Source organism: Eleginops maclovinus, chromosome 20, assembly GCF_036324505.1.
Source record: "Eleginops maclovinus isolate JMC-PN-2008 ecotype Puerto Natales chromosome 20, JC_Emac_rtc_rv5, whole genome shotgun sequence".
Taxonomy (NCBI): Eukaryota; Metazoa; Chordata; class Actinopteri; order Perciformes; family Eleginopidae; genus Eleginops; species Eleginops maclovinus.
The window spans coordinates 20,507,253-20,533,231 of record NC_086368.1 but is presented as its reverse complement, the minus strand read 5'-3'; the positions used below and the strand labels follow the sequence as shown (position 1 = coordinate 20,533,231).

The 25,979-nt window shown below is 39.1% G+C and overlaps 1 protein-coding gene across 2 annotated transcripts in view; it reads left to right on the top strand.

The window, feature by feature from the left end:
• camk1b (calcium/calmodulin-dependent protein kinase Ib) overlaps nt 1-25,694 on the top strand; it is a 32,109-nt gene extending 6,415 nt beyond the window's left edge. For both annotated transcript variants that reach the window (XM_063910647.1, XM_063910646.1), the window contains 10 exons: nt 15,631-15,762; nt 20,051-20,125; nt 21,110-21,248; nt 21,391-21,517; nt 21,850-21,925; nt 22,115-22,227; nt 23,004-23,082; nt 23,268-23,355; nt 23,931-24,018; nt 24,181-25,694. In XM_063910647.1, coding sequence (XP_063766717.1) covers nt 15,631-15,762; nt 20,051-20,125; nt 21,110-21,248; nt 21,391-21,517; nt 21,850-21,925; nt 22,115-22,227; nt 23,004-23,082; nt 23,268-23,355; nt 23,931-24,018; nt 24,181-24,278 — 1,015 coding nt within the window. In that variant the 3' untranslated portion in view covers nt 24,279-25,694. The remainder of the gene's footprint in view (nt 1-15,630; nt 15,763-20,050; nt 20,126-21,109; nt 21,249-21,390; nt 21,518-21,849; nt 21,926-22,114; nt 22,228-23,003; nt 23,083-23,267; nt 23,356-23,930; nt 24,019-24,180) is intronic.
• The last annotated feature ends 285 nt before the right edge of the window (nt 25,695-25,979 follow it).

Genomic DNA, 25,979 nt, shown 5'->3' with positions numbered 1-25,979 from the left:
TGCTTAATTGGACAAAAGAGCCTCTAATGATGGGAAGCTGATGTTGTGCAAGCAGCACATATGTGGTAACTGTGTCAGCGCATAGCTAGCAGTAGCACCAACGCTGTTCTTCTCATGGCTCTGTAAGTGTAGTGGCCCTGAGTTTGACTCCTAGTTGCTATATTAACACAAAAAGCTAAGTTTTTGCTTAGTAGAAACACACAAAGCTCAATAACATAAAAAACAAACAATATTTACAGCAAAAAAAGGCACGCTCTCCATGCATTTTTCTCTGTACTTCGTTTATACACAACAATACAGTGAATTCATTGTTTAATGAGCACCACGACAGATCCTGTGATATTATTTTTGGGAAAACCCTTTAAAATCAATAGGATAGTTTTTGTGATGTATTTAGTCTAAAGCAAATGAATATAGAAACCCAGCAGTAGCATTTCAGTAGAATAAGAGCACTGCAATGTATAGTGAAGCTTATGAAGCCAGAACTTTGTTTACACTGCTTCATCAGAAAAACCTTCTCCAACACAATGTCAACAAACCACGACAAAACAGTACGTCCAGCGGCTGATATTCCCCTCCCTGCATGTAGACGAAACATTAGTATCACCTCTTAAGGAAGGCAGTTCCCAGTTAAACAGCACCACTAAATATACAGTCCCATAAAATACCGTACAGTTGAGTCAACACCTCTGACACTGTGTCAACGAAACTGGCCCTTATTGATAGCAGTTATTGAAGGAGACATTAAATTTTACTTGTGTACTTAATACAGTGGTAGCTCTCAAGGATATGTCTAAGGACTTGAATACAAAGGTCTACTACAGCTAAACTTCACAAATCGTCAATATTTGTGATGGTTATGGCCAGCATACTGCATTTTTCTACATGTGGAAATATACAGACATTCTTAGTTGTTCGTTTTCCTTGACATCAGTTCAAGCTTTAACTTCTTGCTGGGATGAGTCATGCTACAGGTTTGTTCAACAGTAGAGCCAAAAACAAGGTCTTTGTATAATCTTTCTTTTTTCTTCACTTCAGGATCCATTTTCATGTTGATATAAAGTATTTTAAAATGTAATATTAAATGTCTATAGCCCTATTTCATTATTTTCCCCATTTTAACTGACAATGCCTTGTTGTGAGACACAGGCAGGTTCAATCCCACATCATCACTTTTTGAGAGGACCATTTACTGTGCAGTACTGTTAGGATTTGTCTCTGCTGTGTTGCTTTTCTTACTTGGGGTTAAAGTGCACGAGGGTATTCCAAATGATTATGATTTTTAAAGCTGTAACTCGTTTGCTGCATCTCTCGAGCCGGACTAATATGGCAATCTATTTATATTTATGCAAGATAGCCGTAACGTAATTCCTGTAGCTATACAGTACACTTGTCCAAACCCAGATGTAGTTTAGCACTCTCCCCAATAGAGGATATTCGGTCTGCAGGATCTTTCTTGCTCCCTCAGGGGGTTGACTTTGACAGGAGATATTAGAACCTTAATTGGCCCTTGATGAAGGAATTGCTTTGGGTGTGAAAGTGCGATATTAATGCTAAGGCTCTTTGAATTATCGCTCATCTATCATAGGTGCTAAGTGTCATAAGACAGGATGTTTATCCAAGGTGTCTCATTTTATGCTCCCTTCACAGTGCATACACCAACATCCTTGTTAGTCTTGGATTAAGTTCTGTGAACACAGACTGAATCCTGGATTGCATTTGAGTGTGTTTTGTTGGTTTATTAAATCCAGTCTTACCCTATTTAGTCACTGATGCACAGAGGGACCTTGCTACAAAAGTATGTTGAAGAAGCGTACCCTATTTCCTGTCTGCAACACTCCAAGATAAAATCCCACTCAACAAAAAGAGCTGCCAAAGCAAAATAATTTGATGCGAAATGTGCAATAACTGGCTAAATGTGCACACCAATGACAATTTTTGGCTCCGTCTGTTCATCTGTAGCAGGATAATGTAAACATTTCCGGCTTGATGTTCATCAAAAATGGTGGAAAGTTGTAGCATGCAAGAAAGAACTCATCAAATGTTAGAGCAGATCCGAGTCATGGGGCAGATTCACTTCTTATCTTTTACTTTGGTTAACAGGTTGAGATAGGGTAATCATGAATGATGTGGTGTTGGAATAATCTGGAAAATGACTGAAAGTTTCCAGTCGTCCACCTGCTCCCAGTTTTGCGCTGAGCTTGTTTATGGAGAGATCACCAGCTCACCGCATCACTCAGCTGTGCGCCACATTCATTTGCTGTTGCTGGATTGTTGTCTTGGTAACAACAGGAGACACTTTCCATAATGGACTCAAACAGTCACTATGGAAACAAAGTTTTTGATTTGCTATTAATAATCCTCCAACGGGTGCATATGTGTGCATTGTGCAAGAGATGAACTGGCTCTCTCTTTGACAGGAAAACGACACACATGCAGTAATTTCTCTATAAATGTGTTTCTGTTTCTGTAGCCTCCCTCACTGATATTTGGATCATTGAGGAGATGTTTCGTAGGTGCTACAAACCATGTTAAAAAAACCACACAAACAAACAGTTTAGCCTATCAATTAATCTGTAATAATGTTCATTCAAAAAAGTGTCTTTACTTGAAAGAATTGACTGATTTATTATCTTGTATCTTTGTTAATATGTAAAAAATACATACATAGAACATGTTGACATTTGACATATAAATAAATAGTTATTATATTTGACTATTTCTTACAAATGTCTGACCTTTGTGACACAAGTTGAAGGACACAGGGGCTTAAAAACAGACAGCGGCGGGATGTTCTATGAGTCTCCAGCCGCTGCCACGTGTTTTTTAATCAAAACAGATGGGAATTAATAATGCACACCCTGTCACTGCAATCCACTCAAATCCTCTTTTGTCTTTCTTTTTTTTCTCAATTCTGTTACTTAATGTTAATCTACCCCTCCAACCCCTCCTCTCTATCCCTTTCTGTTTGTCTATCTCTGTCCAACCCAGCCCAAATCCACATCCCTGCTGTCACAACTCCAGCTCCCTTTTGGCTCGCCATCCCAGTCACCTTTTCTCTGACTGCTTACTGGTTTCACTCTGGGTTCCTGCCACCGTTTGATTAGCAGCTTAAGTTAAAGCTTTTATTGTACGGGACTCAGGACACGTAAGGCTGAAACAATCATTTTCAGAGTTATCATCACCAATAGTATACAGTCAAATAACATTCTACTCGACAGTTAAATTGATAAAACTCAGAACCTCTTTATCACAACCGGCTACTATTTGTATAATTACGGTTGTTCACCTTTTATACCCTATCATACAAACACACACACACACACACACACAGACACACACACACACACACACACACACACACACACACACACACACACACACACACACACACACAGGCACACACATCCATCCAGACATTCTTGCTTGCAAGGTTTGAAATCTATATTCATATGTAAGCTTTTTCTATTTTTATCATCTTATCTATGTCTCGCTGCTAAAACCAATTGCCCCTCAAGGACAAATAAAAGTTGATTCCCTTGGATTCCCGGCGCACTGCTTGGCTTTATTTCAAATATTGATTAACCCAGCACTCTTCAGCATACAGTTTGTTGTTCAGTATATCATCATTCAAGCCTGACAGCTTATTGACTCACAGGTCATATATTTTGAAAATGAATATAGATATTGTGTGTTTTTTTGTTGTTGCTGCAACTCTGTTATATTAAAGCTAAATCTATTTTTAGCATGTTTTCATTTCCATCTCAAACAACCAGCCCACAGGTCTATGACAGATGTTGTCATTAGGAATAAATAATATTCTGAATCTTCATGTCCTGTGATGTGGATATACTGTGGAGAACATTATTATAAAGAGACTTATATTGTATCATTTAATAGTTCCCACACTCTGCTGCCAGCTTTTGTGATTTTTCTGCTGATAAACTGCTGATCTTTCTGTCATTTAAATCAATGATGAGAGCAGAGAGGGGAAATTCCCAGCATACAGACCAGAATATATCACAAATAGAGACATCGGGTATGGGGGGAAGTAGAGTGTAAGGGAGCGTGATGTAATCATCTAAAATCGTTTGCGCTGATGGATTGGCCTGCGCCTGTTTATGTCACTCGTGTCGAGCGGTGACCCAGTCGCCCTGGACCTCGCTGGCCGTATGATCATTTCATTGGCCAATATTGATTTGGGAGGAGTGGTGTGTGGATGAACATGTGGGCGAGGGACAGAAAAAAACTTGTTTTGTTTCTAGTTGTGTGTCTGTTCTTTTCTGCACTTTTTTACTGAATGTCCACGAGCGCCTATGTTTGTAATTGCTGGTTTGTAATTGTTCTGTTTGTCCTTCCTGTGGGCTTCTCTTCTTGGTGACCTTTGGCTCCAGTGTTCCCGTCTCTCTCTCTCCCTCTCGAAATGAACAAATAACATCCATTCATCACACATGTTTTTTTTCCCTAAGCAAGGAGCCCTCTCGTCCACAAGCTGTTATTTTTATTTCCACAGACACACCGCTCATTAAAACATTTCTCAGGCGTTTTCTGTGCATCACGACTTCAGAGTGAGCTAACCTTCCACATTGCCTTTTTAAAACGTATTTAGTGAATAAAAGCCCACAGATATGAAATACCCCAAGCATTAGTGTTTTATATTTTCATTAGATATGTTTGTTGATGTTTCTAATCTTTTACCCCAGAATCCACACAGATTTGAGTTTTTTAGTGAATCATAATTTGTTGGGCTGGGATAAAATAGTTAAAAGAGGAGCCTTTTGCTCTGCTTGTGCTCACTCAGACTCTTAGCTACATTATACAGGTTTTAATGCTGATGTACCACTCGGGCTGAGGGCTCTCTGGTTGTGAGTGGAAAGGCTCAATAACTCCACACTCATTAGGGTGTGTGTGTGTGTGTGTGTGTGTGTGTGTTTGTGTGTGGGTCTGCATGCGCAAGTGATTGTGTGTCTACTTGTGTTTGCTATAGCACATGTCGCTTTGGCTTTGACTGTAGCCTAAAGTCAAACCTAATTCAGTTAAATTACGACATGAAAAGTAATGCAGATTCTTTGTACATATGTGTATATGTCTAGGTAATGTATCCTTTTATGTGCTGGAGAATCAGAGAGGTATACTGCACAAACAGCCGAGTGATGGATGTTACCGTTTATAAACAAGGTGAAGGACGTGATAGCGTACGCAGTGAGTCACTAATATATCTAAAGGAGAATTGTAGATGTTTGATGCAGCTGGAGACTTCTTTATCCATCTTTTATCTCTATTATTAATAATTGTGCTCTGCAGGACATGAGTACAATTTAGGGTACCACTTCAATGAAATGTACATGTTTTTTGGTCTGAATATTGAAGATTTATTTTCATTATGAAATAACTGATGGTTATAGACGAGCCGTAACTCCATAAAATTCTTACATTGAGACATACTGTAACAAGCGAGGCATGCTTTGTTTGTTTGATAAATTAATACAGAATGGCTGTTGGTTCTCTTCTCATGCTAAGCCTTCATGTCACTCACTAGAAGACAAGATTAGTAATGGCAAACGACAACTGTGGAAGTTTTCCTTTTGAATCAAGCGTCAAAAAAGCTTTAAGCATGATGTGACCTGCCCTTCTTGAGTCCTGGAATGTGACTATAATGCAAATGCACACATTGCGATGTAGATGCTGATACAACATATCTTGCAGCCCTGTTATTTACAGTATGAGCATTCTACATTGAGAACTTATTTATTTTGACATTTTACCAGAAAAGGCTTATTGTGACAAAAATAAAAACATATATTCTTAAGCATTGGTATAATCAAACAAATCATCCTCAACAACATCATAGTGTGTTGTGCATTTTTCAATCATGCAAATAACACTATACATCATATTACTGCTATGACTGCCTGATACCTAAAAGACAGACTAGACCTTTCATTTAAAAGTACTTTTGTAAAACTTAATTTTCTCCATTGCTGTGATGTCTTACCTACCTGATAACCAGATATTCGATAGGCAAAGCAGCCTCTGACCACCCACCCATCTGCTACCTTACTTTAATGTTGGCACGCAATTCCAAAATTTAGACGAGTTGCATTCTCGGCAAGAAGCCCAGAAATGAGGTTAGAGGGAATTTTAGCCCAGATTGACTTTTCGTGTACTATTTTTGTTGCTTCTACATTTTTCAGTGTTTACGAGTCAGGGTCAAATACATCAAAATGACGTTTAACAAAGAGGTTCCTCCGACAAAAGGAAACAGCCACCTTTATAGGGCGGATGAGTCTCCCAGCATGAGAGCTGTCCCACTTCATCTATTTTTCATCTGTGTCTCTCTCCATGCTTCTCTTTTTCTTTATGTCTCCTCCTCTCTGCCCATGATTTATATCATTTAAATGTTCAAATTCATCCCATAGTATTACTGTTTTATTACACTCATCTTCACTTTTGTTAATCATTTTCTGTTATTCTAAAAGTGTCTCCCAGATGCGCACTACTGGCCTTTCTTTAAAGGACTGAATGATTTTACTTTTCTTGCTAAGCTTTTCTTTTGTTAAACATTTGATTGTGTCCAAGCTGTAGGATTAGATAGTGCTAAGACCTTCCTTCATTAAAGGGGAGGAGGCAAACATGGTGTCCTCGTCCTCATGTGCTGGAGCTCTTTGCACATGCAGGACAACACGTTACTGTGTCTGTCTTTGTAACGCTATCTCAGCCCCTGATAAGACCATATAGGAGTTATGAGTAAGGCTTCTGGCATGCTGCTTTGTCTGTTCATCTCTCTCTGCATCCTTTTTGATTCAGAGCTTGGACATTTTTTGGTTACATTTAAGCTAATATGTCAACCCTAATAAGAAAAATGAAGGAAAATAAAATAAAGTAAGCTACGGATTCCTTTTGACACTCTTTGTATTACAGTTTAACCTTTATTCTTACAAATGACAACTTGAAACGATTCCCAACCCAATCCTGAAAATCCATCCCTGCTTATGGCACCATCAGCCCTTCAGCCCTGCCCTGACCTAATTCGAACAGAAGCCTGCGTCTCAGCACAGCACAGCTCAGCATGGCATAGCCTGCAGTTCCTGGAATACACACAAACACACACACACTCATGCGTTTATTTCTACTGTCTGGCCCACTTATGCATCTCCATCTGCTCACAGCAATATATCCCCCCAACAGTTTTAAGTACACTTGCAGGCTTGTCATGTTCATCTTCCCACAGTCTTTTGCAATTTGTATAATCCTTTTTTGCCCATCTTCTTCTCATTAAAAGCTGCCCACATATCAGCAAACTGGCTTGAGAAGTCTTTCCTTGTGCTTTTTATCTCTGGTCGTAGAAGTCCTAAAGGAGGCAAGTTATTGGCTTTGCAGCGTAATTACAATCCACTTTACCACAGGGATATTGGTTTTTTCATGTCTGTATTTCAAAGCAATTCCTTTCATCATTTGGACTTGCATCAGTGGGAAGTTGGAGCCATTCTTTCTTTACATCCAATATAAACCACTTGAAGTTTGGTTTATTGAGTCGCTTAATGGCTAATGTGTGAACATTGAATCATGTTTCGGAGTTTTTGTTACATTTCCTCTGCTTTAAGCTAAATGTTTTCCTATAGAGGAAAATGTGTGTTAATCTTGCTAGATCAGTGGTTTTCAAACCTTTTTTGTCCAAGGCACACCAAAGACCAAACCGAAATCTCAAGGCACCCTCTATAATACATAGTATCACTGTTGTAGCAGCCAAAATCCTATAAAAATAAACTTCAAATAAAACGGCCGCTGAGGCACCACTTAGCGAATTGTACGCAGAGGAAGGATGCAAGTCCAGACAACAATCTCCATTTTGTACATTTATTTCCATGATCAATGAACACACTTTCCTATTGATTCCCTTTCTCCTTTCTTGCCCGAATAACCCTGGTTCAAACCATGTGCCTACTGGTGCCCTATTCCCACCACCCCCTGTCTCCATACAATTACACCAGGTGCCCTGATCACCCAGTGCCCAAACGTGCCTTCAAAATAAAAGCCTGGAAACTACAACAAATAAATGTTTGACTATAATATAAATGAAAATATAGCTCCAACAACTGTTATCACACTGACTATTTTTTCTATATTGTGAAATAAGTGTGTAGGACAAAGTACCGATAAAGTAAATTCAGAATGCACTAGGCCTAATTGTTTAAAAATCCCACGGCACACCAGGAATTGTCTCACGGCACAACAGTGTGGTGCGGCACACCGTTTGGGAACCACTGTGCTAGATAATCAAGGCAGACATGCTCAGTTGTTCTTTCCTTGGTGTTAGGCATGTGAGGCATGTTGTCAAAACTTCTTTGCACAAAAGACTGGCCTATAATGCTGCTGGAATGTATATTGTTTATAATTTTGGGACTGAAATGATAGATTCACAGACCATAAACCAGAAATAATGAGTTAAACATGGCTAAGAATCTTTGTAGACATTCAGAGTGGATTATAATCCTCTGTGTACATGAGCGTCTATGGTTTCTGCTGTCTTGTGCATCAGGAGACTTTAGATGTAAGTCTCGATTTTTTTGATCCCGTTAAACAACCACAATATCTGTCACACACTGGCCATTCAAAAAGTCAAACATGTAAACCTAGATTTAAAGTTGTTACATATTTGCAAATGTGAAGTTCTCTATAAAACTTTTGAAATATTGCTTGTTTGTAATGGTTCATGGTGTCTGAGATACACACCAGATGTCAAAATGTAAATAGTTAGTTATTCTGACATTCAGACTCACAGATGGTCAGAGACGTTTGCGAAGTACTTTGGGGAGTCAGAGTCAGAGATATCATGGAATTCCAGCGATGCTGTCGCATTCACCATACTCTCTACTGGATTTAATGAAATAACTATTTATGTTTCATGTTTCATAATATAGTCTTGACTTTTCCTCTTGGGGAGCCATACTTTGGAGTGAACAGAGGTCGGAGATCAGCCAAACTATACAACTACAGAGTCTAACGCACCAGCATCATGGCAACACTCTATTCAAGGGATCATTTAAATGTGAGTTAGCATAACACAAAGGTTGAAGTTGTGCAACGTTCTTCAATACCAGTATCAGTGGCTAGATTGTTTTCATAATAAATATGGCCCGACCAGGCAATGTTTTTTTTAAATCAATAAATTAAACTAAATTCACTTTCTTGCTTCCCAGAGTATATCCAAAAAAAGCTATGTTTAACCCCACTATATGTATTAATAAGAATACTATATGATAAATAATTAAAATAACTTAGATTAGTGTTTGACTACATTAGCTTAAACCTGCATTTGCTGATTTATTTGGCCACTAGGGGCAGTATAAAGAGGTGTAATCACAACGTTGATATATTATCAACATAAAAAGATGATGTTGCAACAGCTTTAGTTTGCGAAGGCTCCATAGAGCTGAGGTCTGCTGCTGAATGGGGCCATAAGTCTTTGAGGGGATAGACATATGTAATTTAATCCATCTTTTGTGCAAAAAGAGCAGCTTTAAAGTCTCATTTTTTTCACAAAGTGGTCCAAAAAATCTTGTGCTCTTAAAATCGCTCACCAATATTATGGATTACTTAATTTAGAATAGATATGGCTCTTTTATAGAGCGTTTGAGTGTTAAATGTAACTGTAGTTGTTATGTGAAGTGTTAATTCTCAGATAAGGAGTGTCATTGTGGTTTGTCTTTGCAGATCATTGTGTTTGGACGGCCCGCAGAGCAAATATGGTCTTTTTATGTTTCAGGGCCAGAATCTCAGTTGGGTGTCTTTCTCGTTCTGATTGGACCAGATGGTCCATCCCTATGTCTCTCTGACCTTTCGTCAGTTACCATTTTGTCATCTGTTACATACCTTATTGACCAACTTCTCAGCAGGAGAGATGGCACAATTGGTTGGAGTTTGAAAATGTGTTTTTTAATAACAAAAACATTACATGGCAGATAGACGGGGAAGCTCCATTTTCTCAGAACACCAAAGCATACGAGGAAAGCTTCCATTTTTATTTGTATAATTAAAATCATTGGCAGAAACATCTATATATAAAACAGCAGATGGTAACAAAGCACGACATTTTCTTTTCCTCAAAAGATAATTAAAAGAGAAAAGAGTCAGAGCAAGCCACAGCTGCAGCAGAAAATGGCAGTAACAGCGTATCGAGAGAGGGCCTTGCTTGGGGGAAAAAGCAAGAAGACAGTGCAGATTGTGTTTATCTTGACGGCATGCAAATTGTGTCAGTAATAGTCTTTGTTGATGGTATCTATGGAAATCATAGAGAGCCTGCATGGCTTTATCTGTTTAGATGTAAGTACCGCCTTTTAAATTAGTCTGCTATTTAAATGTTTGCATCTTATGTCATGCGACCGTGTATGATGGCACGTGAGATCCTTATTCTTTGTTTATTAATTATGTTGATGAAGTGATACATGGGATACACACACAAGAAGAAACTAAGCTGGGATATAAGATTTTTATTGCCAACATATACGTTGTATATGCTGTGCATATGACCAATAAAACCTTGAAACCTAAGCACACCAAGTCTGCATCTTAAGCAAGCACCTTCGTGGCAGACATAGGTGAATTAACTGTGCTAATATTTGAAATTGTTGCGTCAAAATACATTTTTGTGGTTGTTCATAGTACAAAGTGTTGTGTAATTTTTGCACTACAACAATGGAATATATGTTTTAACTGGCATGCAAATATTGAATTTATTTGAGGCTGCACATGTTTACATTTTGTGGCTGCCTGTCTGTATTTACACACATCTGTAACGTATTTGCACAGTGAATTTCTGCGAACACGCCTTACTGTTTGGATAGTGGCAGTAAGCGTGTCTTTATTAAGGGTTTAGTGGCTAATAGCTGCGCTGTGAACCTGGGTGTGTATTTGTTTGTGCATCCTCTTCCTGGACACACACTGGTCTCATGATGGTGATAAGAATGTCCTGTTAGGAACAGGAACAGCTCAGCAAACACAGTTGTTTACTTTATAATCCAGTTGAAACCATCCCCAGGATTAAGCTCCCAGCAAACTCAGCACCCATCAAATATTCATCACAATTATGCAATTTTTTCTGGGCCTGCACTGTGTCACTGCCAGGGTAGAAATGTACCTTTTCCCTCGACTTTGCCCTTATTTTCTGTTTCTGTGTGGAAAAGTGTTCACAGGAAATATTTATTCCTCAGGATTCAAAAGTGTTATTGCTGTGATATCTCAGCATTTTTATCAAACTTAACACCTGAGGAGTATCTTCCCCATGCTTCCCAAGTGCTAATGAAAATTGTTGTAATCTCCGCTTTTATAACTTAGATGATACAACAATGTGTTGTAATTGGAAGCAAGTGGTATTGGCAGTAGAACTAAGCCGAGCACTGCCAGCTGTCAGCTTTATATAGTTATTGCTATTATGCCCATACCTTGTTGTATGGCATGTGCTTCATATTCCACAAAATACAAAATTCAGCTTGTTGTGTGAGAGTGTTGCTCACAACGACGAAACTGATATGCTGCAGTTCTATGACAGAAAGCAGGAAGTATTATTATTTTACTCTTAACCATTGTAATGTATTGTTTTTATTTAGTTGGAGGCCAAGTATGAATGGGGCGCATAGTTAAAATGTAACTTTGCTGCCCTCTTGGCCTGGTCACATTAAAAAAAGAGATTTTTTGAGAACAATCTCAATTGTTTTTTATCGGATTATATAAATAAACATGAATAGATGTACAAGGCCATTTGGCTACAGGAAGTTGGGGGTTGAAGACTTCTGTTTCTGATAAACAGACTTAGTCTGCAGCTGATCTGATCTGGGCATGTGGTTTCACTTCATTTTGGGAATAATTTAAGGGGAAACATGTTGCAATGTGCCATCACAAAGCAACTATATGCCACCGTTAAGGGTTTGCTTGCACACAACCAAACAATGGGACTATCTACAGTCCAAAGACGCATTAGTGTTCTCAGATCATCTAGTGTTTGTGTGAACCACTGTGTGACACTTCCCCAGAGCCCCTCAGTGGGAGCATGGAGAATGTCAGCTAAATCCTCCAGATGCTTTAGAGGAATTTGCAGCACTGACAACCTCCTCCACACAGCTGGATTTCTGCCAAAGCTAATGGCCTTTCTGTGACAGTTTTACTTTCTTGTTGAGATGTGACCACAAGGCCTAACTCCCAGGATAATAGTTACTTTGATCAGTAAGTGGGTTCTGTGTTTTGTTAGCTTTGAGGTGAATAACACCAGAGAAGTTGTATGTGGGTTACTCTGGATCACGATTGCTCAAGGAGCCAGTGTTTAAATATAAACTGTAAATGAAATCCTACTAGTAGTAATAACTGAAATACTAGGAGTAGTTACCACTTGTTAAACTAGTGCACCTTTTGCTATATCTATCTTTCTGGGTATGTGCTTTATTTCTGACATCATTTACAGTTGGCTTGAGTTTCAAAATGTTAGGGTTGGGGTCCCTTGTGAGATCTCTTGATATCCAGCCAGAGTCAGGGGTGTATTGTACAGTATTTCTTGGAAATTGTTGCTGCTTTTCCAAATAAAACCCATTCATCTGCTGTGGCAAACTTTGGGAATCCCACGATGATTGTAAAATGTACAAATTCAAGTTGGTATGTATGAACATATAAAATGGAATCATCAAATGCACCTTGTTGGTTTTTGGTTAGGAAGCCAATGTAAATACTGCAGCACCAATATAAACATTTACAAGTCAGAAAGTGCATGCTTGGTGCGCTTTCAAAAGACACTCACTTATTTTCCTGTTAAAGCTCTCAGATTGTCTGCCTGAGGAGAAGAGACATTTTTCCATTTTAGAGCTAAGTAACACAGGCGTTGACGTTATGGGGGAAAAGAAAAATCAATAAGCATTAAAGTACCGCCAATGTTTCTTACTAATTTTGGAACAAGAGGAGGTTCTTTATTGTTGTTTTGAAAATGCATTTACAGCATGATTAATACAGATGTTGTGGTCTGTAGGTCATGCACTTTCTTTTCTGCTCACTGTGGCCTGGAGGACACACGCAGTCCTTCCTTGTTTGTTCCGTAAAGCTGATAAAGTATCTACACATCGAGTGACTGGATGTTTGAGGTTCCTCTCTGCCCACACATACAGCTATATGTGGCCAAAGAGATACTGTAAGACAGCTGACATTCACCCCCCCAAAGCTGTTTACATTACATAACCTGAGGGGATGTTATTGAATTTAACAGTTGTCCCAAATCCACCAGGACTCAGTGCTGTAAGGTGGTCTGATTCCCAGCAGTACTGCAAAGAATCCGACTTAAACTTTCCTGATTTGTTTATAGATGCAGATGCTGCCAATGTTTCTTTGGCAGCGCTGTAAGTATAACGATTAGATAATTGCCTGTTCCAAAACAAACATGCGTATGTTCACCATGAGTTCCGTGGTAGCAAAACATTAGAGGAAGTATGAGTAAGATCTGATGCAAAAACTTCCCTGTAAAAATACAACCACTTTCATCTACAAGTGATGCTCTCTTCACATGAGGTTTGAATGGTGTTTGTTACTGCATGACACTCCTGCCATCTTCCGAGCTTTGAATTACAAAGAGTGTGTGCCTCCTGCGGTTAGTTGGTACATTGTGTGACAGCCAGGGATGTAACGATACCTCAGCTTTTTAAATGTATCGACAGCAGACTCGTATCATAATACATAACTGGGAATGTATTCAACTTTGACATTTGAACTTGCTAACTCTGCAATCACAAAAAGTCTTGAGTTGTCTGGAAATGCTGACCACTTTTAAGTTACACACGAGAGTCTTACACTTTCCCATCTCCACACAGATGTTTTGCATCGGGGCTAATTAATTGAATGCCGACTTTATTGATGATTATCAGTGAAGTAAGTTGAAATAAATGAAAGAAAGTGACCTCTTACTATTAGAGCAGAAATGAATGGAAAACATTATAGCGACTCATTTTTCATGTAAAAGATGGAGATTACCTGCATTTCACTGTTTTACATATTAAACTGAATACCTCTGAGTTTTGGACTGGCCTAATAACTGGAATGCCTACTGACTTTTCTCTCTTTATATATATATTTTTAAAATGAATTATTATTTTTCTGACATTTATTGACCATACAATTAGTCAATTAATAGGGCGATCGGTCAAAGTTTAAAAATAATCGTTAGTCGCAGCCATAATAGGAAGTCATCACAAGACATGATGAAGTGCTTGTGTGTTATTTAAATGTGTCACACACAAACATTAGACAAACTGAAACCCACAGTGGCAGTAAGTTATGTTGGTCCTAACTTGTTCTGTGACTGCAGCATTGTTTTCAAACTTTGCTCCCACTTCAATAGATCAGTGTTTGTGTTTTCTGTCATGCCTGTACCATGTCTCATAATAGTTTTTGTACTAATCTGCTAGTCTAAGGTTCACTGGAAATGTATAATTGTGGGTCAGGATTCCACACAGTTGTTATAGAGTTTTGGATCTGAGTCAATAAATATCTGGACCTCAGCCAAAATGCTTGTGGTTGTACGAAACATTTGCCTCTACTGTTAAATGGGCCATGGGAAAAGGCAAATCTAAAAGCTGCTAGTTTCACTTCTGCTGCTTTATTTGTTTTACATTATTGATTTCAGTTTGCAGCGAAACACTCAGAGAAAAAGAGAAAGAAATGTGGTTGTTTATAATACATGGCGTCAGGGCAGACTGAGACGCTTTGCATACTTCAGCATGTCGCACCCTAACATAAAACTGTTGAGCAGTGTTGTCTATGTACACATATAACATACAATAATAGATGGTTAAATTGGTTCCAAAATGCTGGATAAGTGATCAAGTTACTCTGAAATGTAATAATGAATGGAGTTAGCTACTATGTTATAGTATTTTATCTGAACCTTTCTCCAGTGAACTGTATGATACACATACCTTTGTCTACAGTAACAAACTGAGCTTGCCAATAATTCAGTACTATTATATTTTTTAATATCTGTTGCTATTAAAGCTGAAAAAAATGTGCGCTTACTTTTTTGAACTGAGTCATTTTTCATGTAAAAATGTCAAAAGATATGGAGATTGCCTGCTCTTCACTGTTTTGTAACATATATTAAACAGAATATCTCTGAGTTTTGGACTGACGACAAAAGATATTTAAGGGATTTTGAAAAACTGAGATGAAAATGTTCTTGAAAAAATCCTAAATTGTAGCTCAGATACCACACAGTCTGTTCAACAGTGGCCATCCAATTGATTGATGGGTATCAGAAGTAAAAGCTTAAAATGTCAAACAGTTTTGGGCCAGTATAACACAAGCGTTTGTAATTGGTGCTTCAAAATCATCCCACAAAGTTGTCCCCTTTCCAAAACTTGATTCATCAGCAACCCAAAGACTTCAACAGCAGACTGAAGTTAAAAATAAACACAATCTGGCATCAGCAAGTTCGACTTTCTACCAGCACGTAGATGCACAAACGTTTGGACCAATTAACATCAAAGCAGGAGGTTCCCCGTTTTTTGTCCACTATGTCCCAGAAGTATATGAATAGCTCTGCCTAAACACAGGAAGATGAATGGACTGAGCGCTTATGGACTGACCTGTGTGTTTGTGTTTCAGAGGAGCTTTCTCCGAGGTGGTCCTGGCTGAGGAGAAGAGGACCCAAAAGTTGGTGGCAATCAAGTGCATCCCCAAGAAGGCTTTGGAGGGAAAAGAAAACAGCATCGAGAATGAGATCGCAGTCCTGCACAAGTAGGTGGACTTTAAGCATTCCGCAACAATTGACCCTCAACTTATTTTTAACCTGATGATTCATGTTCTTTTTAAGTTCATTTTTATTATATTGTTATAACATAGACATGCACTTCTAAAACAAAACCTGGGCATTACCTCACATCTGAAATGTTAGCCACAAGTTTCAAGATGGTACATTTTCACTGTATCTCCATTACTGTATAAAATAAGTTGTATCACATTACTAGATATCATATACTTCATCATATATATCATGTATGCGTCATATTAACTAACTAATCTAATTTCATTTGATCACTGTAAGACTTGGATCCACATTATTAATCCAAGTATTTAATACAAAAAGGACCAGTTCACTTAAGGTACTGAAAGTAACTCAAACTGGTATCAAGCCATCAATGAGAAATTCAACACCAGCTTCTGTTTCAGAAAGCAATCACCTGGTTAACCTGGAAAAACGCCACAACTGAGGTTGAAGAGTGGTTTCATTGGAACTAGCTTCTACTTAGGAAAAAGTTTCCGTAAACCTGTTTAAACATGTTCTGTGTAATAACCCGGAAAAAAACGTTTTTTTCTTGTAATGTTACGACCGGCTCGCAGGCCGCAACAAACGTGGGACACGCACACAGGTTTTAGCGAGGACAACCTCAAATTTATTAACAACAAGTTACAAATGCATGCTGGTCAAAGGCACAGGGTTCCAGGGGAACGTCAGGAAGATAGTCATGGAGCGACTGTGACACCAGGCAGCTGGGCTAAAGTAGGTCCTGGGGCACTGGCCAGGTTTCCCCAGTTAGGGTGATTGGCCTCCTCTGCTTCACCCCCCTCCAAAGACCTGCAACGCACAAACACAACAAGCAACACGCAACAGGCTGTGTGGCTGTCACAGTAGTTAAGGTGAAACAACCCTTTAACTTCAGAACACAATAATGAAAAAAAATCAGTGAACTTATTTAGAATATTCTATTGAAGATGACAGTGTTCTGTTTTTATGATCCTAACACAGAAAAGCAGCGTACACTTTTTTTTTTGTTGTTGCAAAAACAAGTGTTTGCGTAGTTACGATGCCACCTACAAAAACCTCACATGATTCCTCCTCACCCAGCTCACGCTCTTGTCCTCTCAAAAGATTCTCTGTTTCATCATAAAGACAAAGCGAAGTGACGATAACGCTCCTTGTAACTGTGGAGCGTTTCACACGCAATTCTCTTCAGATGCGGGCAATTACAGGCCGTGGTGAAAATGGCTGATCTACATCGGGTCCCAAGTTATTTTTAGAGCTCTTGTTGCCTGGGTTACAGGAGACACAACTCTCGCCAATATGCAGCTATGATCCCTCCCGAGGTGAGGCTGGAGGAATGAGAGTGGTGGGGGTTAGTTAGCAGTTATTATTTTGACAAATGGAGTAAACTGAGGTAAAGTTGACCTGAAAATCGTGGTTGGATTGCTTTGTCTGAAGTTTTTGTGGACTCGTACAAAGACTTCATTACTCATCCTCAACTCCCCCTCGGTACTCAGAGCACAGGCACGATCCGACCGTGGAGTATTATATTGAAGCTGCTCTAATCAATGTTTTAATATTAACAATGGATCAAATGACTACATGTAATGGGAAGGGCATGACTCAAAGTGATGAAGCCACAGAGATGTATCAGTCACCTTCAGCTCTGCAGTCTTTCAGATCATTGTGATGTTCAGACCGTAAAAGCCGTCTTACGGTCTGAACATCACTGTTTGGATTCACCCACAGCTCCCATCCGTCTTTTTCCCAGCAGCATTCAGGAGTAAGTTACTAATACTTTGAATACCCTTAATTGTAAGAAAAAATCAAGTTTGTGAGGTCTTGAAATGATCTCTTTGAAAATATTCAGTCATTTCAAAGGTGTTATAAGCAAGTTGATTCAATACAACAGCAACATTGAATTGACACTGTAACCCCCTTACCCCCACCACCCCTCATGTTTTTTCTGTTAGTAATGTTGGTGAGCATTGTCCATGTGCTTATATATGTCTAAGAAGAAGAAGCAAAGTTAAACCCAGCTAACAATCAGTCCAAGTATTGATAACACTAATTATCATGTGTATTTGTTAACATTGAATCAAACTAATCTCATGTATTGAAACACATTTCTAATGTTTTCGTATCCCTCCCCACAACCATGAAGGTTTACATTGAAATAAAGTTTTGTTTGTTTATCTCGTACCACAGCAGATAGTGGGCACACAAAAATGTATTTCTGTTGTAAACACGCTGAGAGGGAAAGGGTTGCAGAACATCATACTGGCCATGTCATGTCCATCACCTATAATTCCTGGGATCAGCCAAACCTGTCGTCATCACTGTCTTCTCTTGTAATTTCTCTCACTATAATTGATCTGTGTTTATTCAACAGTTCCTTGTGACAATGTTTCGATAAGAAACAAGTTAATTTGTTATGATTCATAGTTTAATGGCCCCTGTTGTGTTGGGTTAGATGTTTCATTGCTGTTTGTAAAATGGTTTTCCAGTCTGATGGGAGTTTGATATACCGCTATTGTAGCCATATGATACCATTGGTTAGCTGGCTGTTCATCCTCTTCCCATTTTTAGACCAAATATTTACTCAAACATAGACATGTGCAAATATAGTGAGTAATCGCACCATGCTTAGTCATTTGTAGCCGAGCCAATTAGAGGAGTCGGTGTGAAGTTGCTGTGAAAGCTCTTTCGAAACTCTGCAAATACTTTTTAACACTTTTAAAATAACATGGCTGTATAGCAAATCTGCCTCTAAAACATGGGCGCTCTTAATCAATGCATGACTCCAAATGATTGAGTGTTTCTGACCACCAGCCGTGTGTGTGTGTGTCCATCCCATCATTCAGATCCATGTGTAAAATGTAATTAATTTGTCCTTGAAAGTGTCGTGAAAATCCAGCCAGGAATTTTTTTCCATAATTCTGACAAACAAAGAGAGCTGAAAATATAACCTCCTAGACCACTTGTGTCAGAGTTGTGAGAACCAAATACAAACGCAAACTAGGAAAACGCAAATCCTAAAGCTTTGTCATATAAATAAACATTTTAATTATTTAAGCAACACATTCTGGATTAAAGAATCAGCAGATCTTCACTCAGATGGTAACTCTGTTGTTGTTGACTATGTTCAGATCTACCAACCCTTAAAAGTCAGCATTTAGACTAACTATCCAACATAAATCCATCACAAACCCACCTGCACAGAAATTCAAATTAGATGCACCTATACTATTGTATATTTGAGCACTTACACTTCTCACTAGGCAGGTTCAATCCTTCACTGGGTCCATCTCTGCTTCCAGACAGAGCTAAGCTGGTGAATGAAGGTGTCCATGTACTGTTACAATCTGGATAAGAGTCATTGCTGTAATCCAGTATGAGCTCATGCTGACTCATACAGCGTTAGATACAGTGCAGTGCAGCACATGGCTTTGTGTAGTCTTTGTTTTCTTACCTAGTCAACTCAATAACCCTCAAGCACCCAGTCCTACTCCAGATACTGACGTTAATTGAAAGATATATTAACAAAATGTTTAAAGAATTGGCTTTAATGAGTTGTATAAGACCTAAGGAAATGCATCTACCCTGTTGGTTAAACCTAGCACTTGTAATTTGACAGTACTAAATTTGTGAATGACATGATTAAACAGACACATATATCCAGGGCTGAGTATTATTTGTTATATTGCATGCCAATATAACACCTGAATTATTGTATGATAACAAAACAATGTGATAACAGCTACGTAGAACAATAATAATTTCTCAATATGCACTACTGCCCCTTTCAGTAAGTCCAAAACACTTCAAATTTACCAAAGCTGTACAATATCGAAAACAAATTGGTGACCCTTTCATCCAGTTTGTTATACATACTACATTGAAACATGTTTATGAGTCACAAAGCTATAAAGTCTACTTGCTTAGTATTTTCAAAATGCAGAACTGTTGTATAGGACTGGATCGTACAGGTGTTGCTAATAAAGTGGTCACTGAGTGTAATACATGTATTAAACACACAGTTACCATACCAATCTCCATGTGGTGAGTCATCTTTCCACCCCTGTCACACTACCCATGATTCTTGAGGGGCAGCAGAGCACCGAGCTCAGCCAATTAGGAAGCTGAATGCCAGCACACATGTGACTGCTGTTAGCTATGCCTGAGACACTAACCTACTGATCCCTACCTAAGAAATCTTTCAAATACTAATTGCGAAATAAAATGAAATGTCGTTCCTTATTTCTCATCTCTTCTCCTTCGCAGGATCAAACACGCCAACATTGTTTCTCTGGAGGAGATATTCGAAAGCAAATCACACCTCTACCTCGTCATGCAGCTGTAAGTATTCACATGTGTGTGTGGGTTTGTGTCATTCCCTTTTGTGTGATGTGTGTGTTTCTAACTCGCTCCCACACACTGCACGTCACATGCCATTAATTGCACTCTGTAACACACACACACACACACACACACACACACACACACACACACACACACACACACACACACACACACACACACACACACACACCCAGAACGTTGTACCTTGCTTACTCATGAGCACCAGTGGGGAGTTCGCCCTCACACCTGCAGCCTGTCAGCCTCCCACCTACCTCAACCACTGAAATGTCAGAGAGAGAGAGAGAACGAGAGGAAGGACCGATCAGGATCAGAAGCGCTGGTAACTGTGAGGCTCCAGAAAACATCAATCATTTATGCATTAATCACCGTCAATGGCAAATCAGAGACAGAAACGACAGAGGGAGGGGTGTAGGGTGTACATTCAGGAATTTATCTTACAGTAAGCATTTCCCCATTTCCCGGCAACCTATTTTTTCCTTTCATAAAAAACACAATGCCACAAAACAATGTTAGCTTCTACTTTGAGAACAAGAAATGCCAGAACGATAAATGCCAAAACAATGCTTCATTTCTTTTTTTGTGTTCTTCCTATTTATTTTTGCTTCCTCAAAGTGTGTATGGTGCGTGTTTGTTTTATGTCTGTGCGTGGGAGCGCGCTCTGCTCAAACAAACTGCTTCAGATTTCTTGGAAATAGAGTGAAGTCTCCATCTAGTGGCTTCTTTTAAAACATATTTTTTAATTAGCTTTTCTTTTAGAAACTCTAATAAATACAAGTGATACATATGTGCCAACTGGACACAACTCCCATACTCCGTCACAAACAATAACAGCAATTTAAACCTTTAGCTCTCTCAGTTAATCAGTGGGCTCCATCCAATATTGCCCATGTTGCAACTTTTTCTGTATATCCCACAAGCGTCTCCTTGTTTTATTCAATAAATCTCCCTCTCATGCTCCAGGGTGTCTGGAGGGGAACTCTTCGATCGTATCATAGAGAAGGGCTTCTACACGGAGAAAGATGCCAGTAAGCTCATTCAGCAGATTCTGGATGCCGTCAAATACCTCCACGACATGGGCATTGTGCACCGTGACCTCAAGGTCAGTCAAAAATATGATTGGAAAGATAGCAGACACTTAAATGTCACTGACAATTTTTAATAAAGAGTGCATTTCTGTGATAAGAAATGCATTATTTCTGTATTTGTGTCAACATTTCTGGTTTTGTCTCTCCTGATGGCAGCCAGAGAATCTGCTGTACGACAGCATGGATGAGGACTCCAAGATCATGATCAGTGACTTCGGTCTGTCTAAAATCGAGGGCTCTGGCAGTGTGATGTCGACAGCGTGTGGAACACCTGGATATGTTGGTAAACACATCAGAGACTGTCTGATATTTGAAAATCTGCTTGAATGAATCATTTTGGGAACACTGTAGCATGCAATATTAGCACAATGTTGGTACTGTAATGCATAATCTTTCATTAAACGCCATCCACAGCTAATTCGAAGCTCATAGAGATATTCAAAGTCATGAATCAGTTTAGCTCAGTTAAAATAAATCCAGTTTAATTTGGAAATTACTTTTGCAACCACAGCCCTACTCTGATTTGACTTGCATGCTTAAATACAAAATGACATACTAATAGTGCTGCCCTTGCATCAGACATCATTTAACATGTGGCTTGTTTTCTTCTTTCAGCCCCTGAAGTGTTGGCTCAGAAGCCCTACAGTAAAGCAGTTGACTGCTGGTCCATCGGTGTCATATCCTATATTCTGTGAGTTTTTAAAACATAAACCTAGCCAAACACAGGAGGAATATACTGTATCTCTTAAAGTTATGAATGTATAATAGTCATCCGTTAGTTATGTGTGCTGCTGACTGCTTTTATAACTTCATTGAATGTCATTTAAATCTCCTAGTAGGAGTCATCTCCTTGACACCTGTGATCTGCTGTGTGTCTCAGGTTGTGCGGCTACCCTCCGTTCTACGATGAGAACGACGCCAAACTGTTCGAACAGATCCTGAAGGCAGAATATGAATTTGATTCCCCTTACTGGGACGATATCTCTGATTCAGGTACAGTATTTCTATCAAGCTGTTTTTTATTGACTTTTATCATAAAAGCAATTTTTACAAACGTATTATGTGCATAAAGATCTTTATTAGTGTATTTTTTTTCGAGGGTTATAACCTAGTAAAGGACAAAACAATGATTCAAGCAGCATCATCGTTTTGAAAACAACTTTCCAGGTCTCAGGTTAGCTTGTCCTGGGTCTGTATGCATCCAGTAATTAACGGTTGCTACAGTAACAACCATTAATCTAAGATCATTAATACGGAGTCCTCTCCTGCACCTTCTCCTTTAAGACCACTAAATACTTGTAACAGCTGCTTGGCCCATTACTGCGCAATCAACAATGGAGTTTTCCTGTTTGCAACACACACACCCTCTATAGGAAGCCAGGACTCTTTAGTATTCACCTGACTCTTATTACTTTGAGCGAGTCTTGAAAACAACCCAGAGACCACCCCTACCCAAGATTTTGTTGCCAGACTCAGTTTTTTTATGTAGTAAATGATCCAGACCCTGCCTTTTGACCTCACAGGTGGTTAGCCCACAAGCCAAGGCAGTGATCACGTGTTTCTCCCCGTCCTGGCTCTTCTTGTTTCCCTGCTTTGGCAAGGATATCTCCAACATTAGGAACAAATTATACAAATTATGCAGCGTTCACTTTTTCTGTCATATTAATTACCTCAAGATGTGTTTTTCTTGTTAATACAATTGAAATATGATTACATCAGAGCAACAGGTATCTTTTTTAGTATTGACTTTTTTCAACCTTTGATTACAGCTAAAGACTTTATCGTCCACCTGATGGAGAAAGACTCCAACACGCGTTACACCTGTGATCAGGCTCTGCAGCACCCCTGGTACTGACCGTCCTATAACTCCGCTTACCATGATGCTGTTTAAAACCTGGATACTCCAACTTCAGTGATTTACTTGTTTAAACTAATCCAGGTTGAGAGTATTATGCATCTTGGTGCTTATGAATATGTGACTTCTACCGTTGGCACACACACTCTTTATGTTTCCGTACCCCTTTGTTTTTTAGGATTGCTGGGGACACTGCTCTGGACAAGAACATCCACGAGTCTGTTAGTGCACAGATCAAGAAGAACTTCGCTAAGAGCAAGTGGAAGGTGAGGCATACCTCTAGTTTATCCTGGATCCAATCTTATTTGAAGTGTATTACTTGAGTGCACATGAAGTTAATAAGCGTTAACTACAATAAACATTCCAGTCTTGTTGTAAACCTCAGACACTACAGGGAAGTACAACACATTTTTTTATACACACAAGTTTACATTTTAAATCGCTAGAAACATTATTGGTCTGTCACAAATATTAGGCCAGTAGTGTCAAACAATGGGACCCCATCAAGGGTCGCATTATGAATCCATGGGGCCAGGAGATGATCTCCAGTGTGGAAAATAAGAGAAAACAAACCCCAGACATTAGTTGTTGGTGTATTATTACATATTTTACTTTAATTTTTGCAAGTTTATACCAAAATAATGTACAGGGCTGGGCCCTCTGGATAATATTCAAATTAAACACTCTGAGAAGGTATATTTAGATTTCTTTGTACACAAAAATATCAGCAACCACTGCTTTAGTCTGCTATGTGAATCCCAGTTAGTCGACTTTCAGTTTCAGATGAATGTGATACTACAGTTTTCTCATTTGAATTCTATGTGTGTCTTTTTCTCTGCAGCAAGCATTCAATGCCACAGCAGTGGTCCGGCACATGAGGCGTCTCCAGCTGGGCACCAGTAACGAGGGACCCAACCCCACCCTGCCAGGTACCCGCTGTAGTTTAGTTTCTAGTGTTGCTGTATGACCTCAGCAGCAGAGTTATTTGCTTATCTCACACACTCACTGTTAAAAAGCAACAATTTAGCCACATATTTGATGGCTCGAATGACAAACGCTGATGCTGATAGCATGTCCTCTCTCCCTCTCAGAGGATTGTTGTGAGGGAGGGTGCCCCCATGACGCTGATGGCGATGCTGACGCTCTGTCTACATGCACCTACCGCTGCCACCCGACCAGCAGGGTTTGATCCCAGCGGCCGCTCCACTTACTTGCCCAATAAATCCCAGTGACTTTCCAATTTTAACCCCCATTGGTGGAACCGGAGGCACCATCTCCCCCTTGTCTGGTTGGGAATACAGCGTCGTTCCAACCTCTTGCCTGCAGGGGGAGCACGCCTGTCCAGCCTGAGAATGAAGACCTAAAATAGGATGAAAGGAGGAGTAAGGAGAGGTGATGATGATGCACAGGAGGATTACTTTTTAAGACGGTGCTGTTAGTTTGGGATCAGTTTAAAAGGGGGAGAGGGTACAAAGAAAGGAGGGGAAAATAACCTCCTCAACCAGCATGTCAGGGGGGATTGTTTTTGCTGAGGCAGGACAGAGCTTGTTGGACACTGTTTACTCATGCTTTTCTGTTCAACCTGTCTCTTTGTTTGTTTTATTGTTTTATATGTTTTTGTGTTGATGTCTTTTTAACCTCCTACTGTGGAGTGTAAATCCAGAGACGATATCTGCATGATCAGGAGAGAGTTTTCCCCATGCATGTTTTAGAAATATACCCGCTTGCAAAAATGCAGTACGATGCAAATTTGTTTATGGTGGAAAGGATTTTTTCATATGTTCCCATATTTAAAATGAATTTCACAGGAGTAAATTGTATGTCTTTAAGTGATGCTTTTAGACAATCACTAACAGAATAGTTCATATGCAATGAACACTCCATTTATCTACTATTACACCTTTCCTGTGGTGATATAGTGTTTCCATGCAGCGGTAAGGCTTCTTGAGAGTAAAGGGCTTCTCCCATCTCTGTTCTCAATCCCAAACCTTTCTAACAACTCAAGCACAGGGATATATCTTTGTCTAAGGTGCCTTTAGGATATACAGTATGATGAGTTTATTTTTGGGTAGCTTCTGAAATGTGTTGTCTGTTCCTTGAAGCACAGGCTCTTTAAGTAATATTTTCTATGTATCACATTGTAAGCTTATAAATGCAGTTCTATGCTTTTTGCTGTGTTGTAAAGTACTGTAAGATGAGATGAAAATAAAATATGTGCACTGACTAAATGAAAATAACATCAACAATACTATATAAAAAAATAATAGTGTTTAAAATCCTTAAATTCATGTTTTTCAGGAATATTATTTTTGCCAGCCCAGTCACATGACACATTCAAGAACTATGTGTGTTCATTTGGATATAAATCCTAAAATATAGTTTTTGCAAGCCTGAAAAAGCATTTTTAATGATTGGGTCAACCAGACAAGGCAAAGGCAGATTGTGTGAATGCAAAAAACTAAATTTAATATGCATCCGTCGCCATGTACTGTAATCATTTCGTCATTCCTATCCTTTACTTCTTTCATTCTTTCACGGGCACGATTCCTCCACATGCAGTCTGTTAAGAGAGGAAACCTGGATTAAAGAATGTGAATATGCATCAGATTGACTCATTTCATCTTTACTGTACATCCATCAGTGCTTCTTATGTTTGTATGCGCATCAAGCATACACACATTATTCTTTTTTCACTCATCCAATCATTTAAAAACCTGTATAAACACATTTACAGCAGTGTTGGCTCCTTTAGGATGCAAATTGCTCACTGGAGAATAGGTCTGTAAGAATCAGAAGTATTGGAGCTTTATTTACATTGTTCAATCGTCTTTAACTTATTTTGAGCCTGTTAGTCAGGAACTAAGGGATTGTCCAAGATGGCTCACAGATT